Source organism: Podarcis liolepis (assembly GCF_965112155.1).
Source record: "Podarcis liolepis genome assembly, chromosome: 6".
Lineage (NCBI taxonomy): Eukaryota > Metazoa > Chordata > Lepidosauria > Squamata > Lacertidae > Podarcis > Podarcis liolepis.
The window spans coordinates 57,677,814-57,691,672 of NC_139559.1; the positions used below are offsets into that span (position 1 = coordinate 57,677,814).

General features: G+C 42.8%; 1 protein-coding gene across 6 annotated transcripts in view; it reads right to left on the bottom strand.

Moving 5' to 3' along the window:
• SSBP3 (single stranded DNA binding protein 3) overlaps window positions 1-13,859 on the bottom strand; it is a 166,048-nt gene that overhangs the window by 151,167 nt on the left and 1,022 nt on the right. For all 6 annotated transcript variants that reach the window (XM_083510122.1, XM_083510126.1, XM_083510125.1 and 3 more), the window contains exons 2-4: window positions 13,226-13,298; window positions 12,927-12,988; window positions 10,159-10,243 (exon numbers count right to left, since the gene is read on the bottom strand). In XM_083510122.1, the coding sequence (XP_083366248.1) occupies window positions 10,159-10,243; window positions 12,927-12,988; window positions 13,226-13,298 (220 nt within the window). The remainder of the gene's footprint in view (window positions 1-10,158; window positions 10,244-12,926; window positions 12,989-13,225; window positions 13,299-13,859) is intronic.

Below are 13,859 nucleotides of genomic sequence, written 5' to 3' on the forward strand. Positions count from 1 at the left end.
TGCATAAAGATTATTGAGAAGAAGACACCCCATGGAGATGTGGGGTGGAATTCCCCAGGGGAGATACTGTCACACTTGAAGGCCCAGTTCCTACACTGTGAGGAATGGACCTCCTGATAAAATGTCTGAAACCATGGAGAGCCCCTGCCAGTCAATGTAGACAATACTGAGGTGGATGGACCAACGGTCTGACTCAGTATAAGCAGCTTCTTGTGCCCTGTATGCAAGTTGCATAAGGCTTTGTACATCAGGACGAACCCCTTGAACTTGTCATAGGAGTAGGGCTTCAAATGGATACTGAGGATGGCGAGCATGAATACCTCCAGCACTATTTGTATAAGAATGAAGTGGAAAAGCAAATAATTCAGGAACCTAATATGCTAGAAGGGGGGAAAGGTTGGTATTCTAACTAATAAGATCCAACACCCAGTGCTACTGTGGGGTTGACAACCTATATTACCCCTGGAAGAGACTTCTGTCATAGCTTTAACTGCCAGTGTGTATATAGCTCCATTCTTTGGTAGTATGTCTTACTGCGCAGTTGCTTTTAAGTTTAGGACGTTTTTCTGAAAAAAATTAAACACAATGAGAACTTAAGTCTGTGCACACAGCATACGTTTAAAACCACAAGGCTTGCCCCAAAGAATCCTGGGAACAATGGCTTACCCCTCACACAGGTACAATTCCTAGCACCCTTAACTACCTACAGATCCCAGGATTCTTTGGGAAAGTAATGTGCTTAAAATGTATGTTGTATAAGCAGCCTTAGGCACCTTAAGCTGAAAAACAATGCTCTCTTGAAAAATATCTCCACGTATCCTAGCGACAGGGAAGCTGTAGCCCTCCAGATGTTCTTAGACTCCAACTCCCATCATCCCTGACCACTAGCCATGCCAGCTGGGGCTGATGGGAACTGGAGTTAAAGAACGCCTGGTGAGCCACCAGTTCCCAGTCCCTTAAAAGGCTTAATAGTGTAAGTATGTTCCACTGAAATGAAGGGTGATCTCTGAGAAAAACATGCACAGGAATGTGTGTTCAGTCTTTGTTGACATAATACCTTTTTGGTTCTAATAAATTGCTTCTCCCTGTGATCCGGTGAACAGAGGAAGAATAAGGAAGAGGGAAAATGCAAAACTGGAGCCTACTCCCAACATCAAGTGAGGGGGGAAAACATCTGAATAGGATGAGGGTAACCTAAACATTGCAAATAGATCCCTATATTCTTAGTAGACAACCCCAGATGCTTCCAAAGCTTCTAAGAATTCACAGGGCTGTTTTCAGGTTAAGCGGGCTCTTTCCTACCTGTTTTCTCTGAGTTCCCAGTAATCAGTGCAGTGGAGATATTCTGCACATATGGTGGAATCCAAGACTGATGGACCCAGTTTCAGCTCCTGCAACAGGGCTCCACCTCCCTCACATCAGCAGTCCCTCATATGACCCCAAAATCTGCTCCAGAGGGTCCTCCCAACTTGTTGGAGATTTTGAAAGTTGTAAAAGTGTGAAGAGGAGACAAAGGTGAAGTCTCACCATGCAAACAGATGTTTATTTCACTCACATATTGAGAGTTTTGGATGCAACCCACCTCTTCCAGCCATGTGAAGGAACACGTTACACGATCTATTCCTCTTTGGAATTTAAGTAAGGGCTGGGCAGATTCAAAGATGCCAACATAAGATCAAAGACATCCATAATAAAGCTCTGTAAGTACTTATTTTGGCTTGTTATAAACCTGTGACCTGTTAATTTAACCAAATGGCTTCCGTTATGAATAATAAACATCAGCTCTGTATTTATCTACTTATTTATTTCACGCTCACTATTCAGTTTTCTTTTCAGAATTATTTGTCAGTAATTTCAAATGGGCACAAGAGTTGCCTCACGGGTTACTTTTTCTGATGTAGAAATTATTCTCCATGGAGAAAGAACAATATGGGGAGTGGCCTTCCGAAGACTTGGTGAAAGAGCCCACTTCCAAAAGAGTGCCAATACTTTTAGCAGGGGTTTCCATGAAGATACCTTCCTGACTCAGAAAGGGTTTGCATGAAATCACCTGCTAATATGAAGGGAGAACTACCTTTGTTTCAGCAGCAGCATGCAAGGTGCTTTGAAGTCCTGACTTTGGGATTTCAAAGCACCTTGCACCTGATCTTGTTGTGATGTCAGTTGAATGGCACATGGGTGACTCCCCACACCCATCAAATTTGGCCTGTGAGGCTGATCCAAATAAAGATCTGGCCCATGGAGCCAAAAAGGTGCCCTGCACTTGCAATAGTAGGTTTGAAGGGAAAATGCCCCACAAGAAGTGGTGAGCTCTACATTCAAATACTCATCCTACAAAAGTCCATTGTTAAAGTTTCCTTAGTGATATGTTCAAGTACCATTCTTCAAAACCTTCCATCCAATGCTGCCTTGATGAATTTATTGTGAATACAGCGAGCACCAGCCAGCAACCAAATGCAAAACCTGAAGGCTTGAGGAGATCTAGAAACCTGAAGGTTACAATGTCTTCTCATCATATGCCTTAGCCCTTTTGTTTAACTTAAAGGAAAATGCAAGAGCATAATTTGACAGTAGCCTTTCATATTGCACAAAAATTAAAACGTAAGACATTGTGCACAGCAGTGCAAGGAGGTTTGGTGCAGGAGTTGTTGCTAGGTTGGTTTTTATTAGGACACATGTCAAAGGAAGGCACTCCCATGTTCAGCTACCATGTTTTTAAAAAATTAAGGAAGGAGAAGTGAGAGTTTATCAATACCACAGACTCTCTCTGTTGTGAACATGTAATCACAAGGCAGAGGCAGGTAGAGAAAAGAGCTTAAGACACATGCACAGCGGAGACACTTCTTTGGTTTTGGAGTCCCAAGCCAACATCCCCAGTTATGCACCAAATGTTTTAACTTTCGAAAAACTATCCATCAAACCATGGAGAAGGCTGCAAATCTCAGTTTAAAAAGTAATGTAAGAGCTATTTAGTGGACCACGAGGAGGCTGACAACGATAAGAAATAATACAGGTATGTTGAAGTAAGATTATGCTCCAGCAAAGCAGAATATACTGTATGTAGAAACCCTTCTACTCTTGGTAAAAGAAATGAATACCTGTTAGTTGTGAGGATTGCCAAGCCACTTTCTAATGGAACAATCTCCACAGTTGTGGCCGCTGTGAGAATCTGAAAATGAACATGGGCTTCACGTCACGAGGGAGAAGAACCTCTTTGAAGAAATGGATTCTTGTCACATTCTCCCAGCAATTAAGGTTAAGTCATGTAGAAAAAAATATTTATGTTACACCTACTGCTTTTGCATAAATGAAGCAAAGAATTATTTAGATTATAATTAACTGTTTGACACAACACACAGTTAGCAGGTATTTAAAGAAGAGAGAAAAGAAGTCTAGAATTTTTTTAGGAGTGGAGTTGTTTCTGCTAGAGCAAACAGATAGACAGCATATGCTGCTGCCAGACCAAAATATGCCCTGTATAAAACTTTTAAAAATGTAATTCTTAAAATATTTAATTTTGAAAATATTATGTTAAAGTTTTTACGGAGTGGTTCCAAAGGACTAATATCACCAAGGGAGCAGCCGGCTTACAACTTTAAAAATGGGAGGGGATTGTGTTGAAAACAGTTTCTGAATTTTTGCACTCTCCCTTGAAGTTACACTCAGAGGAGCATGTGCAAACAGAATAATGCCACAAAAAGTATGTAGCGACAGTCAACTAGATTTAAGTTCATTTTCTGTAGCTGGAGGCCAAAATCGACTAAATTGGTTCTAGTGATCAAGTTTTCTGCAATTCCCCATTCTGTGTATTAGCTATTTGACAGAAATTCACTGCGGTATTTAAACTGGCAGTCATCACAGCTAACTCAAATTGTATTGGCTTTCACAGTGTTGAAACGCTGAACTGCAATCATCAATCGGCCAATTCCAAGATAACGCGGTGGTTGAAATTCCCTGTCATGCTGTACAATCCCTTTGTAGCTCACCAGCTCAGAAGATGCACAATAAAACCTGCAACAAGAGTGTCTGGCAACACTGCCACAATGTAATATGAGTGCGCCTACGGAGGGGCTTTGCCTAGAAGCAAGATAAAGGCAAGCGTGCCAACAGCAGTAAACCTCTAGAGAGAGTATAACATTTTCGTTTGGAAACGCACAGAAACACTGAAATTGGAAGCACATTTTGGATTTCTCTTCTCTCCTTTCCCCCTAGACATTTCTTTTTTCTTTTTTCAAATTTCAAACCACTGAACCACCACATTAAAAGCACCACAGTTTTATCAAATTTCTACTCTACCCCAAGACTTGGGGAGAAATGTAACCAAGTGTATAAAATTAATAAGCTGTTTTCTGTTTTAAAGTCAACTTTGTACCAGTTTACACAGCTTCAAATTAGCTCAAGTTTTAATGAGTGACTTTAACGCGTGCTTCTGCAAAAATATGTTGCAACCAAAAACATAAATTAGCGTAATTCTGCACAAAGTCAGCCGAGAAATACAAGTTTTCCTGGGACTTTCTCTTACAGAAGTGGAACAATGGCACAAACCAGACAAGATATAGCCCCCTTTCCTCATCCCACAAAAATCCCCATCAAATGTACCTATCTTTGCCATTGTCCTATCTTCACAGCATTAATTGCTTTGTGCCCCAAAATTGGTCCCAGGTTCCCCTGTGGTGAGCAAATTTTGTGATTTGCAGGAAAAAGAAATACCTTGGTGTTCAGCTCACAGGGAAATGTGGAAGAGGAGCATTTGTGCAGTCTCTAAAGCGTAAGGATTATTCACCCATCCCCTTGGTACGGGGTCTACATAGTACCATTCTACATTGCTGCTAGCAAGAATTCAGCACACAGCGTCCCAATCTCAAGAATTCCTTTCGCAGTCAGTACAGGTCAACCGTCTCAGAACTCTTATGAATCGATTAAGACACAGAAAAACCAAGAAGAACGAACACTTTTTGCTGTTTTTAATATTAAAAATGTTCTTTGGGGAAATTGCTTGTTGCTCCTGCTGCTTCTATTATCATATAGTTATATTGGGAAATGAAATGGAAGTTACACAGCATGGAAGTGCTGTTATACAGGCTGCTAATGAAGCATGGTCTCCCATTCTCTGAAGCATGTATTCGCCAAGCCTACTGATCTGGAGAGATTTGCTTCTTATACGTCCAAGTAGCCACACCTCAACCATAAACAATGGGAAAGAAGCATGCAAAGGAAATGATGCCAGGCTTTTAAATGCATTTCTCCAAGCACAGAATACTGTCTTCTATACACAATAGGTTAGGCACTCTCCCGAATTTTAAGATAATATTTTTGCTTTCAGGCCTGTGACACAAGACGAAAGATCAACCTCAGTACAGAGTCTCTACTGGTGCAGAGAATAAAGGAATCCACAAAATACGTGCATCCAAGTCATGCACATCTATATATATAAAAAAGCCATCAAGAGCGTAAGAGAATTTTTACCAATCATACCGACAACCTAGAATAGCAGTTTATTTTTACTCCATCTACCACATTAGTCATCTGTCCATTCTGATCATGATTTGCACAGGCCCCCCGAGTGAAAATCTTTTTTAGAACGTAAACAGCAGTAGCTATTAACATGTTCTCGCAATCCTGCATGTTCTTCCTGGAGTCTCCATTAAAACCTCCATACTGTGTCAATCCAAATCATGCAGCCAACTATCCTGTAGTCTGGTTGGGAGCCTTTCTGAATGAGTCACCGTTCATTCATTAGCTGTTAAGAAGGCTTGTCATTTAAACTATGTTACATGGAGGCAGAGGCTTAGAAGAAGGTGGGAACACATCCTGGCTACATATAACAAGGCCAACAAGCAAACTGATCAGCAAGACTTCTTAGGCAAGGCCCTTCCATGTTTGATACTCGGTCCAACTTCAACGCCAGATGTTCTGCGCAGGGGCAGTAATTTAGAAGATTAGGAAAAGGGGGAAACTAGTTCAATGTTCTTTAATAGCCTCAGTCCAATGAATCCTCTTTTGAAACCCTCCCATACATGAGAAATTGTCCTTTTCGTCTCAACAACACGCTCCAATATCTCATCCATGATGGCTTGCTAAGTTCATTATAGGAAGTGAACTACAGATTTGGGGGGGGGGGCGACCACGTTTATAAGCTTGATACATCTATGATTAAAAGCAACATGGTCATGACAATACAGATTAGTCAACTACTTTAAAACCAACAGCCCTTTACAAATAATGAGTATAATGAAAAGAAGGGGGAGCTGGGGGGGGGGGAGGAACAGAACATCTTTTTGGTCTTCATAATACGTAAAACTAAAAAGGTAAAGTACTACTCAGGAGTGTTACGAAACTGTATTACACTAAGATTTTTCAAAACAAAACAAAACAATCAGGATTGCGTCTATTTGCTGTAAGCTTAAAGCAACATGTATTAAAGAAGTTTATGCGAATCATCTAATGCACTCATGCCTATTATTAGAATTATTACCCAGCTAAAAAAGATTAATTTCTCTAAATACCGTAAATCCTCAGACACTATTATAAGGCTGCTGCTAATGTAGCAGCACTATATCTTGAATGCAAGCAGTATCCCTCCACACCTTATGCTTTGCATCCAAGACCTACAGAGGGCATTCCCTCTTAAGAGGGCATTCCAACATCATTAGAAAACTACGTTAAGCCACATTTCATAGGAGACAACCTTAACTCAGAAGCAACTTCCCAACCCAAAAAGAGACCTGAGAAGAAGTAAAGAAAGAACCAGCAATCCAAAATGGCAAATCCAGTGACTGATCTGTCACTATGTGTAGCGACGAAGATCCTAATTCTGAATGTATCCACCCGCATGCTTAAGTCCCCACCGGTGTCAGTGGAAGTTCTATTCCTTTAGAAGTGAGGCTCAAAACAATACAGACACACTTCAAGAATAATCAGAAACAGGCCTGACACTTGCAGTCCTAAATCTAAACAGTGTCTTGTGGCGAAGTTGCCACACACTGAGCAATATGGCGAGGCCACCTCTAACTGGGATGCTGTGTGTTCCGCCTCAGTTTTCAGGGTGACAGTCCTATTTGAGAGCTACCAATGAGGAGCAAGTAGGGGCAAACTCCTTTCCCATCCACCAAACTGCAGGGATATGGGGCTCCTCCCCATAGCACAACATGGCCTCTTAAGTTTCTGCCACAAAAGCAAATTAAACTTCTGCTTCTGGGGACACTGTTACGATGGAAGCAAAACAGACCCAGGGTTAGGAGCAAAGTCAGGTTTTTGCCCCCAACTGAGCCATATTCCTTATGGCAGCAGAGTACTTCTTCCCATTCAGGTGAATGGCATTCATTTCTCACTACTCTTAAGAGGGCTTAACTTTGATTGAAGGAGGAGGAGATCTACTTCCACTGGGATCACCAGTGCTGGGGCTGAGTTTCTGCTCTCCAACTATGTCCCTAAATTGCAGTCTAGTTGCCCACGGATTCTACAAGAAAGCAGAGAGTTTGCACGCTCTTCCCCCCTTCCCACAAGAACACCAGGGTCAGGCTCCAACAATTGGTCTAAGAAGAAGCAGGCGCAGGGAGTTTGCTTCCCAGCCCTCTTCTGCCAGAAATGTTCTGCTCCAACTGTTAAGTTCCCTAGGACTGTAGAATTCATAGAATCATAGACTTGGAAGGGACCACGAGGGTCATCCAGTCCAACCCCTGCAATGTGGGAGTCTTTTGCCAAATGCGGGGCTTGAACCCACAACCCTGAGATTAAGAGTCTCATGCTCCACCAACTGAGCTATCCCAGAGTATTTGGGGAGAAACCATCTGGCTTCTGCTACCAGCCAGAGGGCTAAGAGCGAGAGCATCAAGGGAAGATCAGCCTGGCCACAACTAGGTAGATGCATCCACCTGCTCACAGCTCACAACTATCCTCTGGCATGGTCCAGCTGATCTTCCTCGTTTATCGTTTTTCTTCTCCACTCTCCTTCCCTTATGTGTCCTGTCTTTTTAGTTTGTAAGAGCCTGTTCCTCATTATTTTTTATTTTTATTGGTGCAAACTGTTTGGGGAGAGAACATTTGTCGAAAACAAACCAGGCCAATAAATAAATAAAAATGCCAGATTATTTTATTCCCCTTTAAGTACAACTGCTTTTCTATAGGAAGGCTACAAATCAGAGCACAGAGTTGCAATGAAACCAGCCACAGAGACCAGGGCTAAAGTTTTTTGTGGCCCTCTCCCTTGCTTTTTTCTTTCAAGACAGACAGTATCCTGCTAATTCATGCTGTCACAGCCTACTCTTCTTCACGCAAAAGCAAGTGCTTTCCATCAACAAGTCAGAAAAACATCTTCTAAAGATTGTTCATCATTAGGCAAAAGGATCTCTTTGGGGACTTGGTCAAATCGAATACACAAAACCAGATCAATGCCCGGCCATCTGCCAATTTTCTGGGAAACATAGTTCTATATTCCTGGTATGGCTGCATCAGGAGGAGATAAAATTAAAAATGTAGGTTGTGGATTTAATATGAAACTCTCCTTTCAAAAGTTGATTCTGCAGAAGAAGAATGTCCCTGATAAACACAGAGCAATGCACATTTTCGAAGTTTTCTTCTAGCCTAGGAAATCTGCCTACAGTAAGCTCTCAAACCTTTTACTAAAAGCTGCTTTAGATATCATCAAGAAGAGCTATTGTCCTGGAGTTTGTGATCCTCAGTACAGAAACCAGGGACCCAGTTCATATGTTACCAGAACAACAACTCTGAAACCATATTTATTTTGTCAGGTCTCACCCTGCTCCAGCAACATCCAGAGAGATAAGCAATGGATGAATTATCCCACTCTTCCCTGTGTTAGTGAACCCTTTTTCCCAGGGAGCTGGTCTGAGAAGGAACCATATAATTCAGGCAACGCTGTAGCTATTAACTGAGAGGCAGAAGGCCATGGAGGGAGCAGCTCCCCTAATGATCTTAACTTACGAATCATGTGAGAAATTGATTAAAACCAATGGGGTCTCTTTCCAAGTAAATACTTTTTAACCAGACTGCTCACTTCCGACTCACTTTCCCCATAGACCACAGCTTCTCACCCTGCGTATTATTTTGAGGCTCAGCTCAATGGAAACGTGGACAACATTTGGCAGCTTGCTTTTTCTCCATTGAAACTCATCTCCTTACAAATCCTTCAGTCTGTGTGTTGCAAAAGAAAAAGGACAAGATGCCTTTCCTTTTATGAACTATCAAAATCTGCATCCTCCTGGGAATCCATGCTCTGCCATCACAGGTAGAAGCTGACAAGTCAAAGTTTATCCAGAACAGTTAGCTTGGGGCAATGTCCCCTCTAACAGGATAGGGTCACTAGAAACAGCTTCTAACGTTATCCTCCGTGGGGCTTGTAGCTCTATAGTTACTCTCACAACATTTCCCCCCACCTCTTCCACTATAACAAAGCAAACTCCAGATGCTCATATCACATACACCTGCTATTTATTTGGGGGTAATCAATATCACATCGAAAAACAAAAATGCAAGATTCTCCACCTCGATTCAAACCCTGCATACAATACTTCACTCTTCCTCTTACAGTCAATTTTGTACCCGCAGCCCATACAAAAATTCAAAATTAAAGAAATAATGAAGTCTGCATTGCAGTCTTAAGGGGAATACCTTTGCATTGATATTTTGAACCGAGTCCATTGGCTCTCGAAGGCTACAGTTCTAGGCCCACTTACCTGGGAGTAAGTGGGGCTTACTTCCAGGTAAAAACACACAGGATTGCCCTGCACAGCAACCTTACGACAGATTCATAAATACAAAGAGGCCCCGATGAGCTTTCAGAGACATTCTCCTCCTGGAGAAAGAGCATTCCACATTCAAATACAGCCACTCACTTATGTCAGAAAGTTTGCAAATGAGATTTCAACATGATAAATATCGGCGCTGCATCTCTCCTTCACCCTGCTTATCCTGCGTGCCACTAGGAAGATGCATGGCGATGTAACTAGATCAATATGCACCACCTTAAAGTACTCAAGATAAGTATCTGAACTAGATTCACATAGCTGTGACTTTATAAAATATTATTCAACCAAGTCAGAATGGCAGCAGTGGCAACACCCTTTTCTCCCCATTTGCTCCGGTGTGCCGTATTCCCATGAGTTTCTAGTCAAAAGGATTAAAAATTAAGTTACTCACATAATCATGAAAGGCTTTTGCTTCACTCGAGTGTTCACAAGTATCTCGCCTTTCCGGAGCTGCACAGTAAAGGTCCCAAAATACACTGTAGGGCAAAGGAGAGAGAGAGAGAGAGAAAGAGAGGAGACAATGACTATGAACCTGTACAATATACAACACCCCATACAGTGTTTGGTAGGAAGTCTAGCCATGCCAACAGTTCAGCAGCGAGGAGGAGAAGCATTCAGTATATCACCTTTGTTCCACTTGAGACTTCCACCTCCAACAACATCCAACTAGAGACAGGCAAGATGTGCATTTGGGGATGCAAATGTTATTAATGTGTAGATTCCCGCAAAAGTGTCCAAAGACAAGCTGAACTTGGGGAAGGGCCGTGGCTCATTAGCAGAGCATCTGCTTTGCTCGAGGAATGTTCTGGGTTCAATTCCTGCCACCTCTAATTAGGACTGGGAATGCCCCCCTCCAAAAACTTGGAGAGTCACAGTTAGTGACTCTGGAACACTGGAAGAGATGGGCCAATGGTCCGACTCACTATAAGACAACTACCTGTGTTCCTAGCTTTGGGACATTCAAGCTCCCTATATTTAGACTCGCTCTTTTGTATCAAGAGCTTTGTTTCTGCAACCATTCACTTTTGCTCATCTTGCCAGGGCTAGCCCATCCTGCTGTTTCCCCTCCTATGCTCAGGCTGAACTTTTACTTTTGGACCTCTTACACACTTACTGCACATTCAACAGCACTTTTAATCGCCCTCTCGCTAGAACCGAATGCGTCCAATTCCGGCTGTTGTGTTGGTCCATTAAACCCGAACACATCTCCCTCTACATATGAAGCCATCTTCCACACCAGAGTGCAATCCATTAGAGCTGTTTCAGTTTGACATTAAATGCCATACTGTCAATACAACATTGATTTCATCTTCTGTCTTGGATGTTGCACATATATAAGCACCGCCATAATGGAAGCCCCTTAGATAATAAAACTCACTGTCCTCCCCATGTTAGCTGCAGTCACTTATACAATTGCTGACTAATCTAGTGCCGTGTAGTGGGCAGAGTGTCATGAGGAGACCCAGGTTTAAAATCTCCACTACCATGGCCACTCACTGGCTCTCAGCCTAACCTACCTCACTGGGTCCTTGTGAGAAACACATGGGAGAAATGGGACAACCACATACACTACCTTGAGCTCTTTGGAGGAAGAGTGGAATAGAATAAAAATATAAACACCCCCTTTTCTTTCTCTCCCCTCTCCCCCATAACCTCACAATGCATACTGACAGAAATTTCTCACATTGAATGTAACTAACATGTAGAAAGGACTCTATGAACTGAAAACAGATGTTATGTTGTTGTCCATAAAAATATTTTAATAAAATCTTTTTTTAAAAACTGAACAATTTCAGTCTCCCCAGGCATTCAGGTAAATAATGTGGGGTGTCAGAAAATATCCAAAGCGCTCCTGCACGGTGGTTGTTTTTCAAGTATCAAAAACTCCAGGTGCTAACATTTTTCTTCTCAACTTCTTCTGACCAGTACTGACTGCATAACCTGACGCCTGACACTGTGCACAAACCCCAAGCACTGTAACAGACTGGGAAACAATCCAAACAGCATTAACCTGGGCCAGCTGACAGAGAATGTTCTGACAAAAAAAAAATGCTTCTGCTAACTACACACTAGAAAGAGAAATAAAAAACCTTTTAGCTCTCCTGCTCTACAGGTTCAGAAGCAAGCAGCCTTCAACTCCATGCGCTACCTCAACCTCTTCTACTCAGATAAAACTACAAACCAACCGACAAGCCTAATCCAAAAACTGCACCGCTTACCTAAGCAACATGTGTCCCTCAGCTCTCCATCTTTGGGTGTCAAGCCTGTCTCACATACATTGAAAGCGTCCTGTTCTGCATTACTAGCAAACTGCCCAGGCGCATAGTAACTTCGTCACATGCAAATGGTATCAATGGGGTTTACTGTCAAGAATTGCCCTTCAGAACCGGGGTGTAAGAAATGTTTCTATCACCCAGCATCACACTACCAATTGCACAGCTGCTCCAGTCAAGTTGAAGCTGCCCACTGGACTATCTGCGTCTCTGAGATAAATTCACAAGGGAGAGACAACCTCATAGCAAGTAGCATTGATGAGGAACTCTGTGCAGAAGCTAGGGGAAAGTGCCAGTGTTTCTTTGAAACTTTTAAAGTAAAACTAGAAATCTATCAGCAAGACTAATAAAGCTCTTCCCAAGAAAACGTTTCAGGAGAAGGCAAATACATTTATAAAAAATATCAGCGCCTGATCTATCCTGTCACACGTTTACACCTTAGCATCATAACAAGGGTGGGGGAAGAAACAGAGCAATAGGTGTAACTTGTAGAAGTACTCCATATATTTTATTACAAACAGTAACACATAACTGTCCCATGGCTGCACTCTAAATCACCATACATAAGGAACTAAAGGCTAGAGCTAGACCTCCCCTTATGCCTTGCTTAATGATAAAGGAAAGCTCAAGCAACATCTATTTTGTATGACTTGGAAACAGTTACAACGACTGATCAAGACTTTCTTCAGTACCTTTTTCTCCAACACTTGCTGAACTAAATCCCAACTAGGATGAAGAGACGAGCTCACAGTTCAACTATGTCTATTTCTCAACGCAGGAACACAAGATCACTCCAAAACTTTTGCCTGGGACATTCTTTCCCACTTACAGCCAGTTAAGCATAGGAGTTTCTATTTTGGGGAAGAGAAAGCAACAGCCCACTTACCACCACCACGAATGTAAAAACCCAGGAGGTTCTCCTAGTGTGATGTTTTTTTCCCATCGGATCTGTAAACAGCAAAGGGTGCAAAGAGGTTAGATACTGGGAGAAAAAGATGCTTCCTCTGCCCCCAGCCCCCACTTCACCTCCCCTTTCCCCAAGCAGCCTCTGAGGCCCAACTAGCAATAAATGGCAAAAGGTGATAAAAAATTCAAAATGGAGGCTACAGTGCCTGCTTCTGAAAACAAAGGCCATCTAAAACAAGGGGTGAGGGAAGAGGGTCAAAAGTAAACAGAGCCACTCACCTCTGATAAAAAGGTCTGTGCTGATTTCTGTGCTCCTACATGCAGCAAGTATTCATACACATACAAAGCTAACCTGTAAAAGGACGGAAGAAAAGAAAAAGTGGGAGAGCGGCCACTGTGCTGAACAAGACTTTATAGGATTGTCCCACTTCCACGCTGAGCTTCCTCTCACTTCAGTGGGGATGAACCCAGGTTTAAAGCAGGGCAGTGAAGAAATATCACTTCCTTCCTGCCTCCAGTGCAGAGAGCAAGGAGCGCTCTCCTTCCCGCCCCGCGCAGCCCCCATCCCACCTCAGAGATAAGTTGATACTAGCTCAGGGCAGGAAACAAAATGCAACTTCTGCAGGCACATGCCCCATTTGCAAGGCAGCCAGCAGCATCCCCCAGCCATCCATTAAAGCTTCCAGGAACCCAAAGCGAGGTGTGGGGAGGGGGTTTGAGGTCTTTCTCCACTAGTGCCTGGACAGATTTGGGGGAAGGCCAGCTGGGTCTAAGAGGGGTCCCCCCCACCCCGAAATCCTCTTCTACCCAACCCCCCGATTTGCCCAAACTTGCAAACTCTAGAAGCGAAGTGGGAGGGCCAAGGGGAAGCCTACCCATCGCTCATCGCCTGGACAAAGCCCTTCACCCCTTC